General features: G+C 42.4%; 1 protein-coding gene across 1 annotated transcript in view; it reads left to right on the top strand.

The window, feature by feature from the left end:
• LOC109869540 (adherens junction-associated protein 1-like) overlaps nt 1-17,943 on the top strand; it is a 91,083-nt gene that overhangs the window by 38,239 nt on the left and 34,901 nt on the right. The window contains exon 2 of the mRNA XM_020459744.2: nt 8,577-9,328. Within this exon, the coding sequence (XP_020315333.1) occupies nt 8,577-9,328 (752 nt within the window). The remainder of the gene's footprint in view (nt 1-8,576; nt 9,329-17,943) is intronic.

Genomic DNA, 17,943 nt, shown 5'->3' with positions numbered 1-17,943 from the left:
ACCCACAAACACACAGTGAAACCCAGGCTACCTAAATATGGTTCCCAATCAGAGACAACGAGAATCACCTGACTCTGATTGAGAACCGCCTCAGGCAGCCATAGACTTTACTAGACAACCCTACTCAGCCACAATCCCAATACCTACTAAAACCCCAATACAAAAACACAACACAAAATAAACCCATGTCACACCCTGGCCTGACCAAATAAATATATAAACACAAAATACTAAGACCAGGGCGTGACAGAACCACCCCCCCCCCCAAGGTGCGGACTCCCGGCCGCACACTTAAACCCATAGGGGAGGGTCCGGGTGGGTGTCTGTCCACGGTGGTGGCTCCGGCTCGGGACGTGGACCCCACTCCAACCAAGTCTTAGTCCCCCTGTAACGCGTCCTTTGATTGGCGACCCTCGCCGCCGACCTTGGACTGGACTGAGGGGCAGCTCGGGACTGAGGTAGAAGCTCGGGACTGAGGTAGAAGCTCGGGACTGAGGGGAAGCTCGGGACTGAGGGGAAGCTCGGGACTGAGGGGTAGCTCAGCACTGAAGGGAAGCTCAGCACTGAAGGGAAGCTCAGCACTGAAGGGAAGCTCAGCACTGAAGGGAAGCTCAGCACTGAGGGGAAGCTCAGCACTGAGGGGATGCCTAGTACCGAGAGGAAGCCCAGTATTGAGAGGAAACTCAGGAAGGTAGTAGGCTCTGGCAGATCCTGGCTAACTGGCGGATCCTGGCTGACTGGCGGATCTGGAGGATCATGGCTGACTGGCGGATCCTGGCTGACTGGCGGATCTGGAAGATCATGGCTGACTGGCGGATCCTGGCTGACTGGCGGATCCTGGCTGAATGGTGGATCCTGGCTGAATGGCGGATCTGGAAGATCCTGGCTGACTGGTGGATCCTGGCTGACTGACGGATCTGGAAGATCCTGGCTGAATGGCGGATCTGGAGGATCATGGCTGACTGGCGGATCCTGGCTGACTGGCGGATCTGGAAGATCCTGGCTGACTGGTGGATCCTGGCTGACTGGCGGATCTGGAAGATCCTGGCTGACTGGTGGATCCTGGCTGACTGGCGGATCTGGAAGATCATGGCTGACTGGCGGATCCTGGCTGACTGGCAGATCTGGAAGATCCATGCAGACTGGCAGATCTGGCTGCTCCATGCAGACTGGCAGCTCTGGCTGCTCCATGCAGACTGGCAGCTCTGGCTGCTCCATGCAGACTGGCAGCTCTGGCTGCTCCATGCAGACTGGCAGCTCTGGCTGCTCCATGCAGACTGGCAGCTCTGGCTGCTCCATGCAGACTGACAGCTCTGGCTGATCCATGCAGACTGGCAGCTCTGGCTGCTCCATGCAGATTATCAGCTCTGGCTGCGCTGAACAGGCGGGAGACTCCGGCAGCGCTGGAGAGGAGGAAGGCTCTGGCAGCGCTGAACAGGCGAGGCGCACTGAAGGCCTGGTGCGTGGTGCTCGCACTGGGTAGAGGACATGCACAGGAAGCCTGGTGCTGGGCGCTGCCACCGGAGGACTGGTGTGTGGAGGTGGCACTGGATAGACCGGACCGTGCAGGCGCACTGGAGCTCTTGAGCACCGAGCCTGCCCAACCTTACCTGGCTCGATGCCCACTCTAGCCCGGCCAATACGAAGAGCTGGTATGTACCGCACTGGGCTATGCACCCGCACTGGAGACACCGTGCGCTCCACAGCGTAACACGGTGCCTGCCCAGTCTTTTTAGCCCCCCGGTAAGCACAGGAAGTTTGCGCAGGTCTCCTACCTGGCGTAGCCATACTCCCTGTGAGCCTCCCCCCCAATACATTTTTGGGGTTGACTCTCGGGCTTCCATCCGCGTCGCCGTGCTGCCTCTTCATACCAGCGCCTCTCCGCTTTTCCGCCTCCAGTTCTTCTTTGGGGCGGCGATATTCTCCAGGCTGTGCCCAGGGTCCTTTTCCGTCCAATATCTCCTCCCAAGTCCAGAAGTCCTGTGATCGCTGCTCCTCACGATAAACAGGGGGAGTTGGCTCAGGTCTGAACCCTGACTCTGCCACACTCTCCCTGAGCCCCCCCCCAATACATTTTTGGGGCTGATTCTCGGGCTTCCTCGCCAACCGTGTTCCCTCGTATCGCCGGCTCCTATCTCCGGCTGCCTCTGCTCTCCTAAGTGACTCCACCTGTTCCCATGGGAGGCGATCTCTTCCCGCCAGTATATTCTCCCCAAGTGTAACAACCCTTGCCATCCAAAACGTCTTCCCATGTCCATTCCTCCTTTCGCTGCTTCTGCTGTCGCTGTCTGTCACCACGCTGCTTGGTCCTGGTGTGGTGGGTGATTCTGTAACGGCTTTCTTCCGTCGAAGGAGAGTCGGACCAAAATGCAGCGTGGTGGTTACTCATGTTCTTTAATGGAAGATGAACGATACATGAAATAACATAAATCTACAAAACAACAAACGGAACGTGAAAACCTATACAGCCTATCTTGTGACAACAAACACAGAGACAGGAACAATCACCCACAAACACACAGTGAAACCCAGGCTACCTAAATATGGTTCCCAATCAGAGACAACGAGAATCACCTGACTCTGATTGAGAACCGCCTCAGGCAGCCATAGACTTTACTAGACAACCCTACTCAGCCACAATCCTAATACCTACTAAAACCCCAATACAAAAACACAACACAAAATAAACCCATGTCACACCCTGGCCTGACCAAATAAATATATAAACACAAAATACTAAGACCAGGGCGTGACAGGAGCCTCGCTACTGTTATTTTATTGTTGCTCTTTAATTTATTTAGATTTTTAATGTATTTATTTTTTACTTCAGTTCATTTTGGTAAATACTTTAACATATATCTTTCTTAAAATCTCATTGTTGGTTAAGGGCTTGTAGCCCTTTTACTACGCCTGTTGTATTCGGCGGATGTGACAAATACTTTTTGATTTGATTTGATTTATACAACAGCCTTCTGTGGGTTCTCTTTTCGACTCCATCCACATATTTGCAATCAAACAGCAGAATTTTCGGCATCTCCTTAGCAATCATACTCAGCTTCCACCGGGCATTCCACTGATTTCAAAACTTTTTTCCTGTCTTTTTCCTTGGCTAAACCATCTAGGCCGTAATTGATTTATTATTTGATATTTACAGATGGCATTCACATTTATTATTAAGGCACATGGAAGTTCACATGCTTCAGAAGGTATTTCTGCCAAAAATAACAAATTTGTATCGAAAATGTATGTTTACTTTCAAATGCCTCCTCTAAAGTAGTGACGTGCTACATACACCTAGTTTCCTGAAACTAGTCACAAAGACTACTATGCTTTGAGTGTTCCGAGTGCACGTGTGGAGCGCATGGAATCACAGCATTTTTAAGAGTTGTTTGGCAAGGATAGGTGATTTGGAAACTGCCAAATCTGCTCTTTCTGAAACTATATAGACATCAAAACGTCTTACCTGCTTGTAACTCTGTAGGAGGACTTGACAAAGTAAATTTTTGGAAACTCTGTTTCCCTGCCTCTGTGTCAATTCCAAGCTGCGCTGTTAATCAGATTTTTCTTGTAAAATTTAACAATTTATAATGTTGTCACCCATTAGACTATTGTCAATTTAATTTTGTCTTTAAGATAACTCTATTATTATGTGTCTGAAATTAGTTTCAATATAGTTTAGGTGTAGTTTCGATGACTGGCGTTCTATGTCCTCTTATAACAGCTTATAACACAATTTATGTTTATAATATTAAGATTCTAACAACAGTGTTATATACTGTATACTTATTTAGGAAAAGTCAAGGACGGGGATATGATTTTAAAAATGGCAGAGTAATTAAAAATTTACATTTATTTTGTTTTAAAATGACACTTTCGGCACATCTAGATTTAAGGAAGGGGGATAGGGAGGGGGGTACCTAGTCAGTTGCAACTGAATGCATTCAACCGAAATGTGTCTTCTGCATTTAACCCAACCCCTCTGAATCAGAGAGGTGGGGGGCTGCCTTAGTCGACATCCACGTCAGCAATTGTTGGGGGTTAACTGCCTTGCTCAAAAGCAGAACGGCAGATTCTACCTTGGCGGCTCGGGATTCGGACCAGTGACTTCTGGTTACTGGCCCAACCCTCTTAAGCCCTCTCTAGTAGAGGTCGACCGATTATGATTTTTCAATGCCGATACCGATACCGATTTTGGACGACCAAAAAAGCCGATACCGATTAATCGGTCGATTTTTTTATATTTTATTTATTTGTAATAATGACAATTACAACAATACTGAATGAACACTTATTTTAACTTAATATAATACATCAATAAAGTCAATTTAGCCTAAAAAAAATTATGAAACATGTTCAATTTGGTTTAAATAATGCAAAAACAAAGTGTTGGAGAAGAAAGTAAAAGTGCAATATGTGCTATGTAAGAAAGCTAACATTAAGGTAAGTTCCTTGCTCAGAACAGGAGAACATATGAAAGCTGGTGGTTCCGTTTAACATGAGTCTTCAATATTCCCAGGTAATAAGTTTTAGGTTGTAGTTATTATAGGAATTATAGGACTAGTTCCCTCTATACCATTTGTATTTCATTAAACTTTGACTATTGGATGTGCTTATAGGCACTTTAGTATTGCCAGTGTAACAGTATAGCTTCTGTCCCTCTCCTCGCTCCTCCCTGGCCTCGAACCAGGAACACAACGACAACAGCCACCCTCGAAGCAGCAGCGTTACCCATGCAGAGCAAGGGAAACAACCACTCCAAGGCTCAGAGCGAGTGATTTTTGAAACGCTATTAGCGCACGCTAACTAGCCGGCCATTTCTCATCGGTTACACCAGCCTCATCTTGGGAGTTGATAGGCTTGAAGTCATAAACAGCGCAATGCTTGAGGCACAACGAAGAGCTGCTGCCAAAATGCACGAAAGTGCTGTTAGAATGAATGTTTACGCGCCTGCTTCTGCCTACCACCGCTCAGTCAGATACTTAGATACTTGTATGCTTGTATGCTCAGTCAGATTATATGCAACGCATGACACGCTAGATAATATCTAGTAATATCATCGACCATGTGTAGTTAACTAGTGATTGTGATTGTTTTTTGTAAGATAAGTTTAATGCTAGCTAGCAACTTACCTTGGCTTACTGCATTCGCATAACAGGCAGTCTCCTTGTGGAGTGCAACGAGAGAGAGGCAGGTCGTTATAGCGTTGGACAAGTTAACTGTAAGGTTGCAAGATTGGGTCCCCCGAGCTGACAAGGTGAAAATCTGTCATTCTGCCCCTGAACGAGGCAGTTAACCCACCGTTCCTAGGCCGTCATTGGAAATAAGAATGTGTTCTTAACTGACTTGCCTAGTTAAATAAAGATTAAATAAAGGTGTAAAAAAAAAAAAACTGCAAAATCGGCGTCCAAAATTATCGATTTCCGGTTGTTATGAAAACTTTAAATCGGCCCTAATTAATCGGCCATTCTGATTAATTGGTCGACCTCTACTCTCTAGGCAACCTGCTACCTTCTGAATGGGCATAAACAAAGACAAGAAAGTGTCTCTTGAAAGTGTGAAAATCTCATACAAATCTTTCAAAGGGCCCTTTCTCCTACTTGTTTCCTAAGTGGGATAACAAATGTATCAACTTTCAAAGCAGAATAACTTTCCCATGCTGTGAGTTTGTACTCCCATAGAGAAATCTGGTCACAAGTGTCAAGCTGAATGTCAATGTCAGCTGATCATGATACTTATAAGCTAGAGGGCTATCCTCTCCTTTGATGGCTTTCGCTATCACCAACATCATCACCTATAGAATATATATTTAGATTACTGTATTATAAAACAAATTCAAATCCTGGGAAATCGTAATTTAAGCCCACAGAGTTCTTTCTGCCAATAGCCATGCTCCCTTTCCTTGATGGCGGCGCGAATCAGATGCTAATGCTAATGATGCAGAGGTATCTATCAAGCTTCATATGTCATCCTGTTTACAATCCCCAATTACAATGACCTTACTGCTTTCACAGAGCACATTCCTGATTACGGCACAGTAGGTGATCAATATGACCGACTGTAACAGGGAATGTGGCTAGATATGGCAACCATTAGACCTACAGATGTAGGATCTTAATCTGAGCCAGTTTTCTGCAGCAGGAAAATAATCCTGCAGCAACACAAAATGTGAATTATTATGTGTATAATTCATGGACATTTTTGTAGGGGTTTGATACATTTTTCATAAAGGAAAATCTGTCAAAAATGTCAAAGTGGAAATGACAAACTTCAGAATCATTTTTAAAGGTCAAATACACAACATGTTCTAAATGTCCTGCATTCCTGCAAATTAAGATCCTACATCTGTACAACAACCCTTTCCCTTTAATACTCATGATAACTCACACTCAGATAGGGCTGTAACAGAACACTCTTCCCTGTGGCTGTGTTGGAACCCAGTAGAGCAGTGGGGTACATGCTGAACCAAGGTGGTCATTAAACATTCCCATCCCCTGCTAGAATCGATATTACTCAGGACGGGAAACAACTGCTTCCCTTATTGGAGATTATACTCATTTCAGAGCCCACTTCAAGTGTATTTTTTAGGAAGTTAACACAATTTGGCTTGAGAGCAGGACCAATCCAAGTCACCAGACATTACCATTTATTTTTATTTAACCTTTATTTAACTAGGCAAGTCATTTAAGAACAAATTCTTATTTACAATGACGGCCAAACTCCCCCCTAACCCGGATGATGCTGGGCCAATTGTGCGCCGCCATATGGGACTTCCGATGAGAAACTTGATGTATTCTCTCAGAACTTCAAAAGGACCTCACACAATGAATCACAGTTATTTTTCCTCCACTGTGCATTTTTGCTTTTTTGATGTTTGATGATGACTGTGATTCTAAAAACTGGCATGGAAAACAACTGCTGGTTAGTGTGCAGAGTCTCATTTTACTTTCACTATGTTTACAGTCTCATGATTCAGTGGGTGGGTGGTTGCCTCTTTTAACGTGACTTTGTTTACAGTAGTCCTGGTTTAGTTGTGCAATTCAACTGTACATTTGTTCCTTAAAAAGGTGGTCCATGGAAAGGTTAAAGCAATTAACCCTGAAGTACTGAATTTTTTTTTAAAGTCATGATACGAAATGAGTTGATGTAAGTTGTTGATTGTCTTGAAAATGTAATGTCCCCTTACGACATGTGTACCTATTCACTACAATACCTGCTTTGTTCTGCAACGCCTTGGTGCTGACATAAATTGACCAAGGACAATAACGATTAGAGATACCTCATGATGAGGTTGTTCCCTCTGGAATCAAGTTTTGCTTTATCACATGGTGGTCATAGAAGGTTGCACTCAGCAGATCAATTCTTCTTTATCTTCTAGTCAGGATTGTGAAATAAGCGAAGATTTGTGAACAGGGTACAATTTCACAGTTGTTAAAATGTAAAGGTTTTAAATGACTCTTTTTGTTGAGACAATACTAGTATGAATGCAGTTTTAATGACGATGATGACTAAAGTGATACAAAATGTATTCATTTTAATGTAAAAAGATAGTAGTGGGGCGGTGTCCTGTTTACAGATATCAATAACAACAAAAACAAAATGTTAAAATCTGCCAATACGACCACCATGCCCTCCCTTGAGACATACCCATATAAGGAAGAGATTTGAAGTCTGTTGTTCAAATCAAATCAAATCAAATTTATTTATATAGCCCTTCGTACATCAGCTGATATCTCAAAGTGCTGTACAGAAACCCAGCCTAAAACCCCAAACAGCAAGCAATGCAGGTGGAGAAGCACGTTGTTGTTGATATTTTATAAGCACAAAGTCGCCTCGCTGTGTATGCTTTACGTTTTCATATTCAATATCATATTCACATCAAGCCATGTCTAACTCTGACTTTATATTATATGACATCTTTCAGTGCTCTCTCAGCATAATCAAATTGCCCTTTGGGAATCAAGATGACATTCTATACTACATGATTATGCTGAATATTATGATCAGCTAAAATAGGGCTGACCTTGTCCTTCGACAGTTAATCATGACGGGATTGAAAAAGTAAACCTCTAAAATCAAGGATAAATCCTTGCTGCATTTGACAGGACATAGCAATAGAGGTTAAAGCCGTAATCTTTGAAAATGAATTACACCATTTATTTTGTGTTTGACCCTTGTAATGTCAGGTGCTCCGCTAAACAAATTATTATCGGAGTTCAATTTGCCAGAGTTGACTTAGTCAGAGAGCAGAAAGTTGCCTGAGAAGCAGGTCAGTGCGGAATACAGATGCAGACCTAGAACAGTTTCATCGTCTAGGTGATTAGATTTCCATCAACATAACTTCAGTGGTGTCAATCTCTCAGTTAAAAAGCACTTTGGGATGGTTTTCAAATGTAGATTAGGTCTACTCCTGAACTAAAAAACATGTTCAAACCATTGAAAGTGCTTTTTAGTCCAGGACTAGGCTGAATCCATGTCTGGGAAACCAACCCTTCATCTACAAAACTACTACTATCCCTTTTGGTTTTAAATGTGAACCAATGCGAAATCTAAAATGTCCTCTGTCCTTTTTTCCCCAGTCAGATGTCGGCTTTACGGCCGGGGAGCTGTGTAGGGCTTCGGGTGTGGATCCTCCTGGCCATGACCCACCTCACCCTGGATTTTTCCCTGTGTAGCCCCCTCAGTCAGGGCCTAGGAATCAAGCTCATCCCCAAACCTGTGCCTCGTACCCGGCCCCGCTCGGCGCCCCTCTGGGATACTCCCAACATGCTCCATTGGAGGACAGTGAGGCCGCTGGCGCACCGGCTCCTCAACCCCGTCCCACCGCCAGACAATATGGGAGGGCCAGGGCCAAAGTTCAGGGGTCAAAAGCACAGGAGACTGGCACATAAAGGACAGCCATGTAAGGAGTGCTGGTTGAAATACACATCCACCGAGGTGGGGGATTTAGCAGCGGTGCTAGATCTTCCCATGGGGCACAAAACAGACGTGGTGAGGTTGTTACTGAGGGCGAGGAGGCAGCTGAAATGGGACAGCGATGACAAATCTCAGGACGGCAGGACCACGACGGTGGCCGGATATATCGACTGGGGACCCACGGGGACAGAGGACAACTTTGAAAACGGTGAGGGTAAAACGGCAGCCAACTCCACACTGTCCACCAAGGCCTTGACCACTGCCATGGTCACTACCACCACCACCACCACCAAGAGCCCCCAGAGGACGTTCGCAGTGGTGACCACCCCTCACCCCAGAAGGCTGAGCACCACCAAGGCCAGCGTCAGTCTAGGGGAGACTGTCAAACCACCAAAGCCATATGGAGACACATCAGGTAAAACTTCTCTCCTCTGTTTGTGATCATGCTATTTTAAAACTCTTTCATTTGTATTCCTATCCTGTTAAGCATTCCACTGTTAAGTGAATAATAGTCCTACTTGAAGGAGTGGAGTTGGATTTGGCTTGTCAAGGCTAGAATAGTCAGAAAGACAGTAGGAGAGTAGGACGTTATTGGGTCGATCTACCAATTCGGTGCCTTTTGAGATGTGTAACTTGGTAAAAAAACAAATTCTAGCATTCTGTTTCAAGAGGTTTAAATAAAATAATGACAAGAAAGTGCCTATTGAATGCCAAATAAAGTAACAGGGTTGATGATTTCATCTTAAATCAGCCATAAATCTCCTTGTGACAGGGGGAATGGAAGCTTGTTGTGTGCAACAGGCGGTGGCAATTGAATGCAAGCTTCACGACTTGTTATGCTCAAATTTCCACCACAAAACACCAGAAAATGGCCAATAAGAGTACACTCTTTGAGAAAAATTAATATCTAAACTCTAAAAAGGTTTTTCATTAGTCCCCAAAAGACAACCATTTGAAGAATTTTTTTTTTGGTTCAAAGTAGAACCCTTTTGGTTCCAGGTAAAACCCTTTTGAGTTCAATGTACATGTACAACCCTCTGTGAGAAGGGTTCTACCTGAAACCAAAAAGGGTTCTACCTGGAAACAAAAAGGGTTATCCTATGAGGACAGCTAAAGAACCATTTTGGAACCTCTCTTTCTAAGTGTTGAACAACCTCACCTGCTTTTACACTTTCATTTCACTATAAGATGTTTAATGTTTATTTCGAAAGAAAATAATATTTAAAAAGGAATAGTTTCACCATAATAAAATGAGAGTTCAGTTCCCGTAACAGGGTTGACCTTAAAATGAGGGACAGACGTAAATTAAATCACTAATCACATGAATAAAAATTATAATATTCAGAAATTACTTTGTCAATGTAACAAAATAACTAGTGCACAAGTTTTACTTTGTGGAACAACCCTATTTCTATCTGCGAGAAGCAACATTATGGCATGAAGTGCTGTTGTCTGGGACAGATACAGTGCCTTCAGAAAGTATTCACACCTCTTTAATGTTTCACATTTTGTTGTGTTACAGCCTGAATTTTAAATGGATTTCATTTAGATTTTGTGTCACTGATCTACACACAATATCCCATAATGTCAAGGTGGAACTATGATTTTTAGAAATGTTTACAAATTAATACAACATGAAAAGCTGACATTTCTTGAATCAATAAGTATTCAACGATTTTGTTATGGCACGTCTAAATAAATTCAGGAGTAAAAATTACTCACTCTGTGTGCAATAATAGTGTTTAACATGATTTCTACACCCCACACATCTCTGTACCCAACATATACACTTATCTGTAAGGTTACTCAATTGAGCAGTGCATTTTAAACACAGATTTAACCACAAAAACCAGGGAGGTTCGCAAGGAAAGCCACCTATCGATTCATTGGGGGAGGGGGGGGGGGAATATAACTACGAGCATGGTGCAGTTATTAATTACCCTTTGGATGGTGTACCAATACACCCAGTCACCACAAAGACCATATTTTATGGTTGAAATTAACATAAATAAATAAATATATGTGGATCATATACAGTGATATATATCCATTGCATTCGGAAAGTATTTAGACCCCTTGACTCTTAACACATTTTGTTATGTTACAGCCTCCTTCTAAAAAAAAAATCCTCATCAATCTACACACGATACCCCATAATGACACATCAAAAACAGGTTTGTAGAATTTATTTAAAAAAAACAGAAATATCTTATTTACATAAGTGTTCAGACCCTTTGCTATGAGACTCGAAATTGAGCTCAGGTGCATCCTGTTTCCATTGATCATCCTTGAGATGTTTTTATAAATTGATTTTACATGATTTGGAAAGACACCCACCTGTCTATATAAAGTCCCACAGTTGACACTGCATGGCAGAGCAAAAACCAAGCCATGAGGTTGAAGGAATTGTCTGTCGAGGCACAGATCTTGTGAAGGGTATAAAAAATGTCTGCAGCATTGAGGGTGCCCAAGAACACAGTGTCCTCCATCATTCTTTAATGGAAGAAGTTTGGAACCACCAAGGCTCTTTCTAGAGCTAGCTGCCCGAGCAATTGGTCACTCTAACAGAGCTCCAGAGTTCCTCTGTAGAGATGGGAGAACCTTCCAGAAGGACAACCATCTCTGCTGCACTCCACCAATCAGACCTTTATGGTAAAGTGGCCAGACGGAAGCCACTCCTCAGTAAAAGGCAAACGACAGCCCACTTGGAGTTTGCCAAAAGGCACCTTAAGGACTCTCAGATCATGAGAAACAAGATTCTCTGGTCTGATGAAACCAAGATTGAACACTTTGGCCTGAATGCCAAGTGTCACGTCTGGAGGAAACCTGGCACCATCCCTATGGTGAAGCATGGTGGTGGCAGCATCATACTGTAGGGATGTTTTTAAGTGGCAGGGACTGGGAGACTAGTCAGGATCGAGGGAAAGATGAACAGATCAAGGTACAGAGAGATCCTTGATGAAAGCCTACTCCAGAGCACTTAGGAGCTCAGACTGGGGCGAAGGTTCACCTTCCAACAGGACAACGACCCTATGCACACAGCCAAGACAACGCAGGAGTGGCTTCGGGACAACTCTCTGAATGTCCTTGAGTGGCCCAGCCAGAGCCCGGACTTGAACCTGATTGAACATCTCTGGAGAGACCTGAAAATAGCTGTGCAGTGACGCTCCCAATCCAGCCTGATAGAGTTTAAGAGGATCTGCAGAGAAGAATGGGAGAAACTCTCCAAATACAGGTGTGCCAGGGTTGTTGCGTCATATCCAAGAAGACTCAAGATTGTAATCGCTGCCAGAATTGCTTCAACAAAGTACTGAATAAAGGGTCTGAATACTTGTGTAAATGTTATTTGCAATACATTTGCAAAAATGTATAAAAAACTATTATGGGGTATTGGGTGTAGATTGATGAGGGTAAAAAAACAATTTATTCAATTTTAGAATAAGGCTGTAACGTAACAAAATGTGGAAAGGGGCCTGAATACTTTCCAATGCGCTGTAGACAGCAAGCTATTTGCAATATAGCCTAACAAGTCATTAGATTATCTTTTATAACATACGGTAGGTAAGCCAATAGCCATCTACTAGACATTTATACTGTGCTTTTTACTAAACATCATCAAGTATTACAATAAATGTCAATGCGGGACTGTCAGTGTATTGTAATTGTTTCATTTACTTCTGAATCTCAACCTCTTCAGCCCAGCGGGTGAGTTTATAAATTGTAGTAACAAGTGACTCTGGTGGCAGATTACATTTCATAGACACTGCACTGGAGGCTGGAAAGTCCTGCTTATTTCATTCGCAAAAAAACCCTGTCACTTCTTGGCAGAAAGATACGCATATGCGTGTGGCACCGTCAAACAAATCACAACGCTGGAACTCTATCCGCATCCACATAAACTAGTCCCAGCATCGTTCTTTGACAAACACAGAAGCTTGTATATTGAATTCAATAGAAGAAAACAGAGAGCGAGGGAGAGAGTGAGACATCCAGTTCCTTAATGTAGCCATTGGCTACAGCCAAAACATTAAGGAATGTAGTTAGGCTGTTATAAGGTATTATATAAACCAATGGTCATCTATAAAGAGGGATTACAAAAAAAAATGGTAACTGTATTCCGTTACATCACCAGCAAAAATATTGTAATCAGATTACAGATAATTTTGAAAAACTAGATGATTACTTCGACGATTACTTGCAAATCAGATCAGATGTTTGCAAAAAAAAATCTTTGACACTTCTCTGTTTTCTCAATAACATTCAAATCAGCATTGAAAAAGGCGCAAGTTTAAGTTTGTTCCACCTGAGAAAGTCTGACCACAAGTCAGAGACCACTATGATGACACACCAAATGTGTTTGATGGATCGAGGGAAAAGTGCAGGACTAGAGTTTTGTAGGCTTACAGTCCAAGCTATGTCATTCAATGGTGCGACTGCTGTCGGCATCCAAAGATTATCCACCTTGAATAAACGCTTGGAGGTCAGGATGACAGCAGTGGTGAAGTCTATGGCGTTACAGATCTCACTTATTAATTATTGGTATCTACATAGCATTGATGTGAATCACACTGCTGCTCTCTCATTTAGCTATTTGCGCGGTATGGACTGTGGTTGTTGTGAATTTCTGTTCACAAATCTAAATGTGTATTTGAATCCAATAATGGTTGAATTCAAGAAGTTTAAGCTGCCTATCATTCGTTTTTGAAACCAGTGGACAGCCAGTGAAAAAGTGCTCTTGCAACAGCTGCATAAAAATCCGTAGTCCTAATGGACACATGCCCAAACTTGCACGCTTTGATAGATTTAAAGGGGTAATCTGTAGTTGCTACATCCTGGATGCTGGCCTTCTAGGCAGAGTTTCAAAGAAAAAGCCATATCTCAGACTGGCCCATAAAAATAAAAGACTAAGATGGGCAAAAGAACACAGACACTGGACATCAGAACTCTGCCTAGAAGGCCAGCATCCCAGAGTCGCCTCTTCACTGTTTACATTGAGACTGGTGTTTTGCAGGTACTATTTAATGAAGCTGCCAGTTGAGGACTTGGGAGGCGTCTGTTTCTCAAACTAGACACTCTAATGTACTTGTCCTCTTGCTCAGTTGTGCACCGGGGCATCCCACTCCTCTTTCCATTCTAGTTAGAGCCAGTTTGCATTGTTCTCTGAAGGGAGCAGTACCCAGCGTTGTACGAGATCTTCAGTTTCTTGACAATTTCTTGCATCGAATAGCCTTCATTTCTCAGAACAAGAATAGACTGACGAGTTTCAGAAGAAAGGTCCTCGTGTCTGGCCAATTTGAGCCTGTAATCGAACACACAAATGCTGATGCTCCAGATACTCAACTAGGCTAAAGAAGGCCAGTTTTATTGCTTCTTTAATCAGACCAACAGTTTTCAGCTGTGCCAACATTGCAAAAGGGTTTTCTAATGATCAAATAGCCTTTTAAAATTATAAACTTGGATTAGCTAACACAACGTGACATTGGAACACAGGAGTGACTGTTGCTGATAATGGGCCTCTGTAGGCCTATTCCGTAGATATTCCATAACAAATCAGCCGTTTCCAGCTACAATAGTAATTTACAAAATTAACAATGTCTACACTGTATTTCTGATCAATTTGATGTTATTTTAATGGACAAAAAAATAGCTTTTCTTTCAAAAACAAGGACATTTCTAAGTGACCCCAAACTTTTGAACGGTAGTGTGTGTATTTATATACAGTTGAAGTCAGAAGTTTACATACACCTTAGCTAAATACATTTACTCACAATTCCTGACATTTAATCCTAGTAATAATTCCCTGTTTTAGGTCAGTTAGGATCACCATTTTATTTTAAGAATGGGAAATGTCAGAATAATAGCAGAGAGAATGATTTATTTTAGCTTGTATTTCTTTCATTACGTTCCCAGTGGGTCAGAAGTTCACATACACTCAATTATTATTTGGTAGCATTGCCTTTAAATTGTTTAACTTGGGTCAAAGGTTGCGGGTAGCCTTCCACGATATTTCCACAATAAGTTGGGTGAATTTTGGCCCATTCCTCCTCACTGAACTGTTTTAACTGAGTCAGGTTTGAAGGCCTCCTTGCTTACACACGCTTTTTCAGTTCTGCCCACAAACTTTCTATAGGTTTGAGGTCAGGGCTTTGTGATGGCCACTCCAATACATAGATTTGTTGTCCTAAAGCCATTGTGCCACAACTTTGGAAGTATGCTAGGGGTCATTGTCCATTTGGAAGACCCATTTGCAACCAAGCTTTAAGACTGATGTCTTGAGATGTTGCAACAATATATCCACATAATTTTCCTTCCTCATGATTTCATCTATTTTGTGAAGTGCACCAGACCCTCTTGCAGCAATTCACCCCCATAACATGATGCTGCCACCCCCGTGCTTCACGGTTGGGATGGTGTTCTTCAGCTTGCAAGCCACCCCCCTTTTCCTCCAAACATAACGATGGTCATTATGGCCAAACAGTTCTATTTTTGTCTCACCAGACCAGAGGACATTTCTCCAAAATGTATGATTTTTTCCCCATGTGCAGTTGCAAACCGTAGTCTGGCTTTTTTATGGTGGTTTTGGAACAGTGGCTTCTTCTTTGCTGAGCGGCCTTTCAGGTTATGTTGATATAGGACTCGTTTTACTGTAGATATAGATACGTTTGTACCTGTTTCCTACAGCATTTTCACAAGGTCCTTTGCTGTTTTTCTGGGATTGATTTGCACTTCTCGCACCAAAGTCCAATCTGTAGGAGACAGAATGCATCTCCTTCCTGACGGTATGACGGCTGCGTGGTCCCATGGTGTTTATACTTGCGTGCTATTGTTTGTACAGATGAACGTGGTACCTTCAGGCGTTTGGAAATTGCTCCAAAGATGAACCAGACATGTGGAGGTCTTGGCTGATTTCTTTTGATCATGATGTCAAGCAAAGAGGCACTGAGTTTGAAGGTAGGCTTTGAAATATATCCAAAGGTACACCTCCAATTGACTCAAATTATGTAAATTAGCCCAGCAGAATCTTCTAAAGCCATGACATAATTTCCTGGAATTTTTCAAGCTGTTTAAAGTCACAGTCAACTTTGTGTATTTAAACTTCTGACCCACTGGAATTGTGAAACAGTGAGATAAGTGAAATAAAATGTCTGTAAACAATTTTGGGAAAAATTACTTGTGCCATTGGGGTATCAAAAAGTAGATATCCCAACTGACTTGCCAAAACTATAGTTTGTTAACAGGACATTTGTGGAGTGGTTGAAAATGTCTCCAACCTAGGTGTATGTAAATAACTGTATATATATATCAAACGTTTGGACACACCTACTCATTCATTGATTTTTCTTAATTCTTACTATTTTCTACATTGTAAATTAATAGTGAAGACATCATAACTATGAAATAACACATATGGAGTCATGTAGTAACCAAAAAAGTGTTAAACAAATCTAAATATATTTTGCACATTCTTGGCATTCTCTCAACCAGTTTCACCTGGAATGATTTTCTCAAAGTCTTGAAGGAGTTCCCACATATACTGAGCAGTTGCTACTTTTCCTTCACTCTGCTGTACAACTCATCCCAAACCATCTGAATTGGGTTTAGGTCATGTGATTGTGGAGGCCAGGTCATCTGATGCAGCACGCCATCACTCTCCTTCTGGTCAAATATTCCTTATAGAGCCTGGAGGTTTTTTGGGTCATTATCCTGTTGAAAAATAAATGATAGTCTCACTAAGCGCAAACCGGATGGGATGGCGTATCGCTGCAGAATGCTGTGGTATCCATGCTGGTTAAGTGTGCCTTGAGTTGTAAATACATCACAGACAGTGTCACCTGCAAAGCACCCCTACACTATCACACCTCCTCTTCCATGCTTCACGGTGGGAACCACACATGCGGAGATCATCCGTTCACCTACTCTGCGTCTCACAAAGACACGGCGGTTGGAACCAATAATCTAAAATTTGGACTCATCAGACCAAAGGACAGATTTCCACCGGTCTAATGTCCATTGCTCATGTTTCTTGACCCAAGCAAGTCTCTTCTTCTTATGGTGTCCTTTAGTTGTGGTTTCTTTGCAGCAATTCGACCATGAATGCCTGATGCACGAAGTCTCCTCTGAACAGTTGATGTTGAGTCCTCATGAGAGCCAGTTTCATAATAGTGCTTGATGGTTTTTTGCGACTGCACTTGTAGAAACTTCCAAAGTTCTTGACATTTTCTGAATTGACTCTCCTTCATGTCTTAAAGTAATGATGGACTGTCATTTCTCTTTGCTTATTTGAGCTGTTCTTGCCATAATATGGACTTGGTCTTTTACCAAATAGGGCTGGCTATCTTCTGTATACCACCCCTACCTTGTCACAACCGATTGTCTCAAACGCAAGACATTCCACAAATTGACTTTTAACAAGACACACCTTTTAATTGAAATGCATTCCAGGTGACTACCTCATGAAGCTGGTTGAGAGAATGCCAAGCATGTGCAAAGCTGTCATCAAGGCAACAGGTAGCTACTTTGAAGAATCTTGAAGAATTTGTTCAATACTTTTTTGTTTACTACATGATTCCACCTTTGTTATTTCATAGTTTTGATGTCTTCACTATTATTCTACAATGTAGAAAATAGTAAAAAATTAAGAAAAACCCTGGAATGAATAGGTCTGCCCAAAATTTGGACCAGTACTGTACAAGTAAACACATTACATTACATTTCAAAACACATTTTGTGCCATCAGGCCACTACTCTACTATCATATATCTACAACACAATATCCATGTGTATGTGTGTGTATAGTGCATATGTTGTTATGTGTGTGTATGCGTGTGTGTTTGTCTTTTCACAGTCCTCGCTGTTCCATAAGTTGTCTTTGTTATCTGTTTGTTTAACCTGATGTTACTTCTAGCATGAGTTACTTGATGTGGAATACAGTTCCATTGTGTCATGGCTCTATGTAGGTCTGTGCGCCTCCCACGTCTGATCTAGACTTGGGGTCTGTGAAGAAACCTCTGATGACATGTCTTGTGGGAT

This window comes from Oncorhynchus kisutch, linkage group LG24, assembly GCF_002021735.2.
Source record: "Oncorhynchus kisutch isolate 150728-3 linkage group LG24, Okis_V2, whole genome shotgun sequence".
In the NCBI taxonomy this organism is placed as follows: Eukaryota; Metazoa; Chordata; class Actinopteri; order Salmoniformes; family Salmonidae; genus Oncorhynchus; species Oncorhynchus kisutch.
Note: the sequence above shows the minus strand (reverse complement) of the source record. Positions and strands in the feature narration are given on the sequence as shown.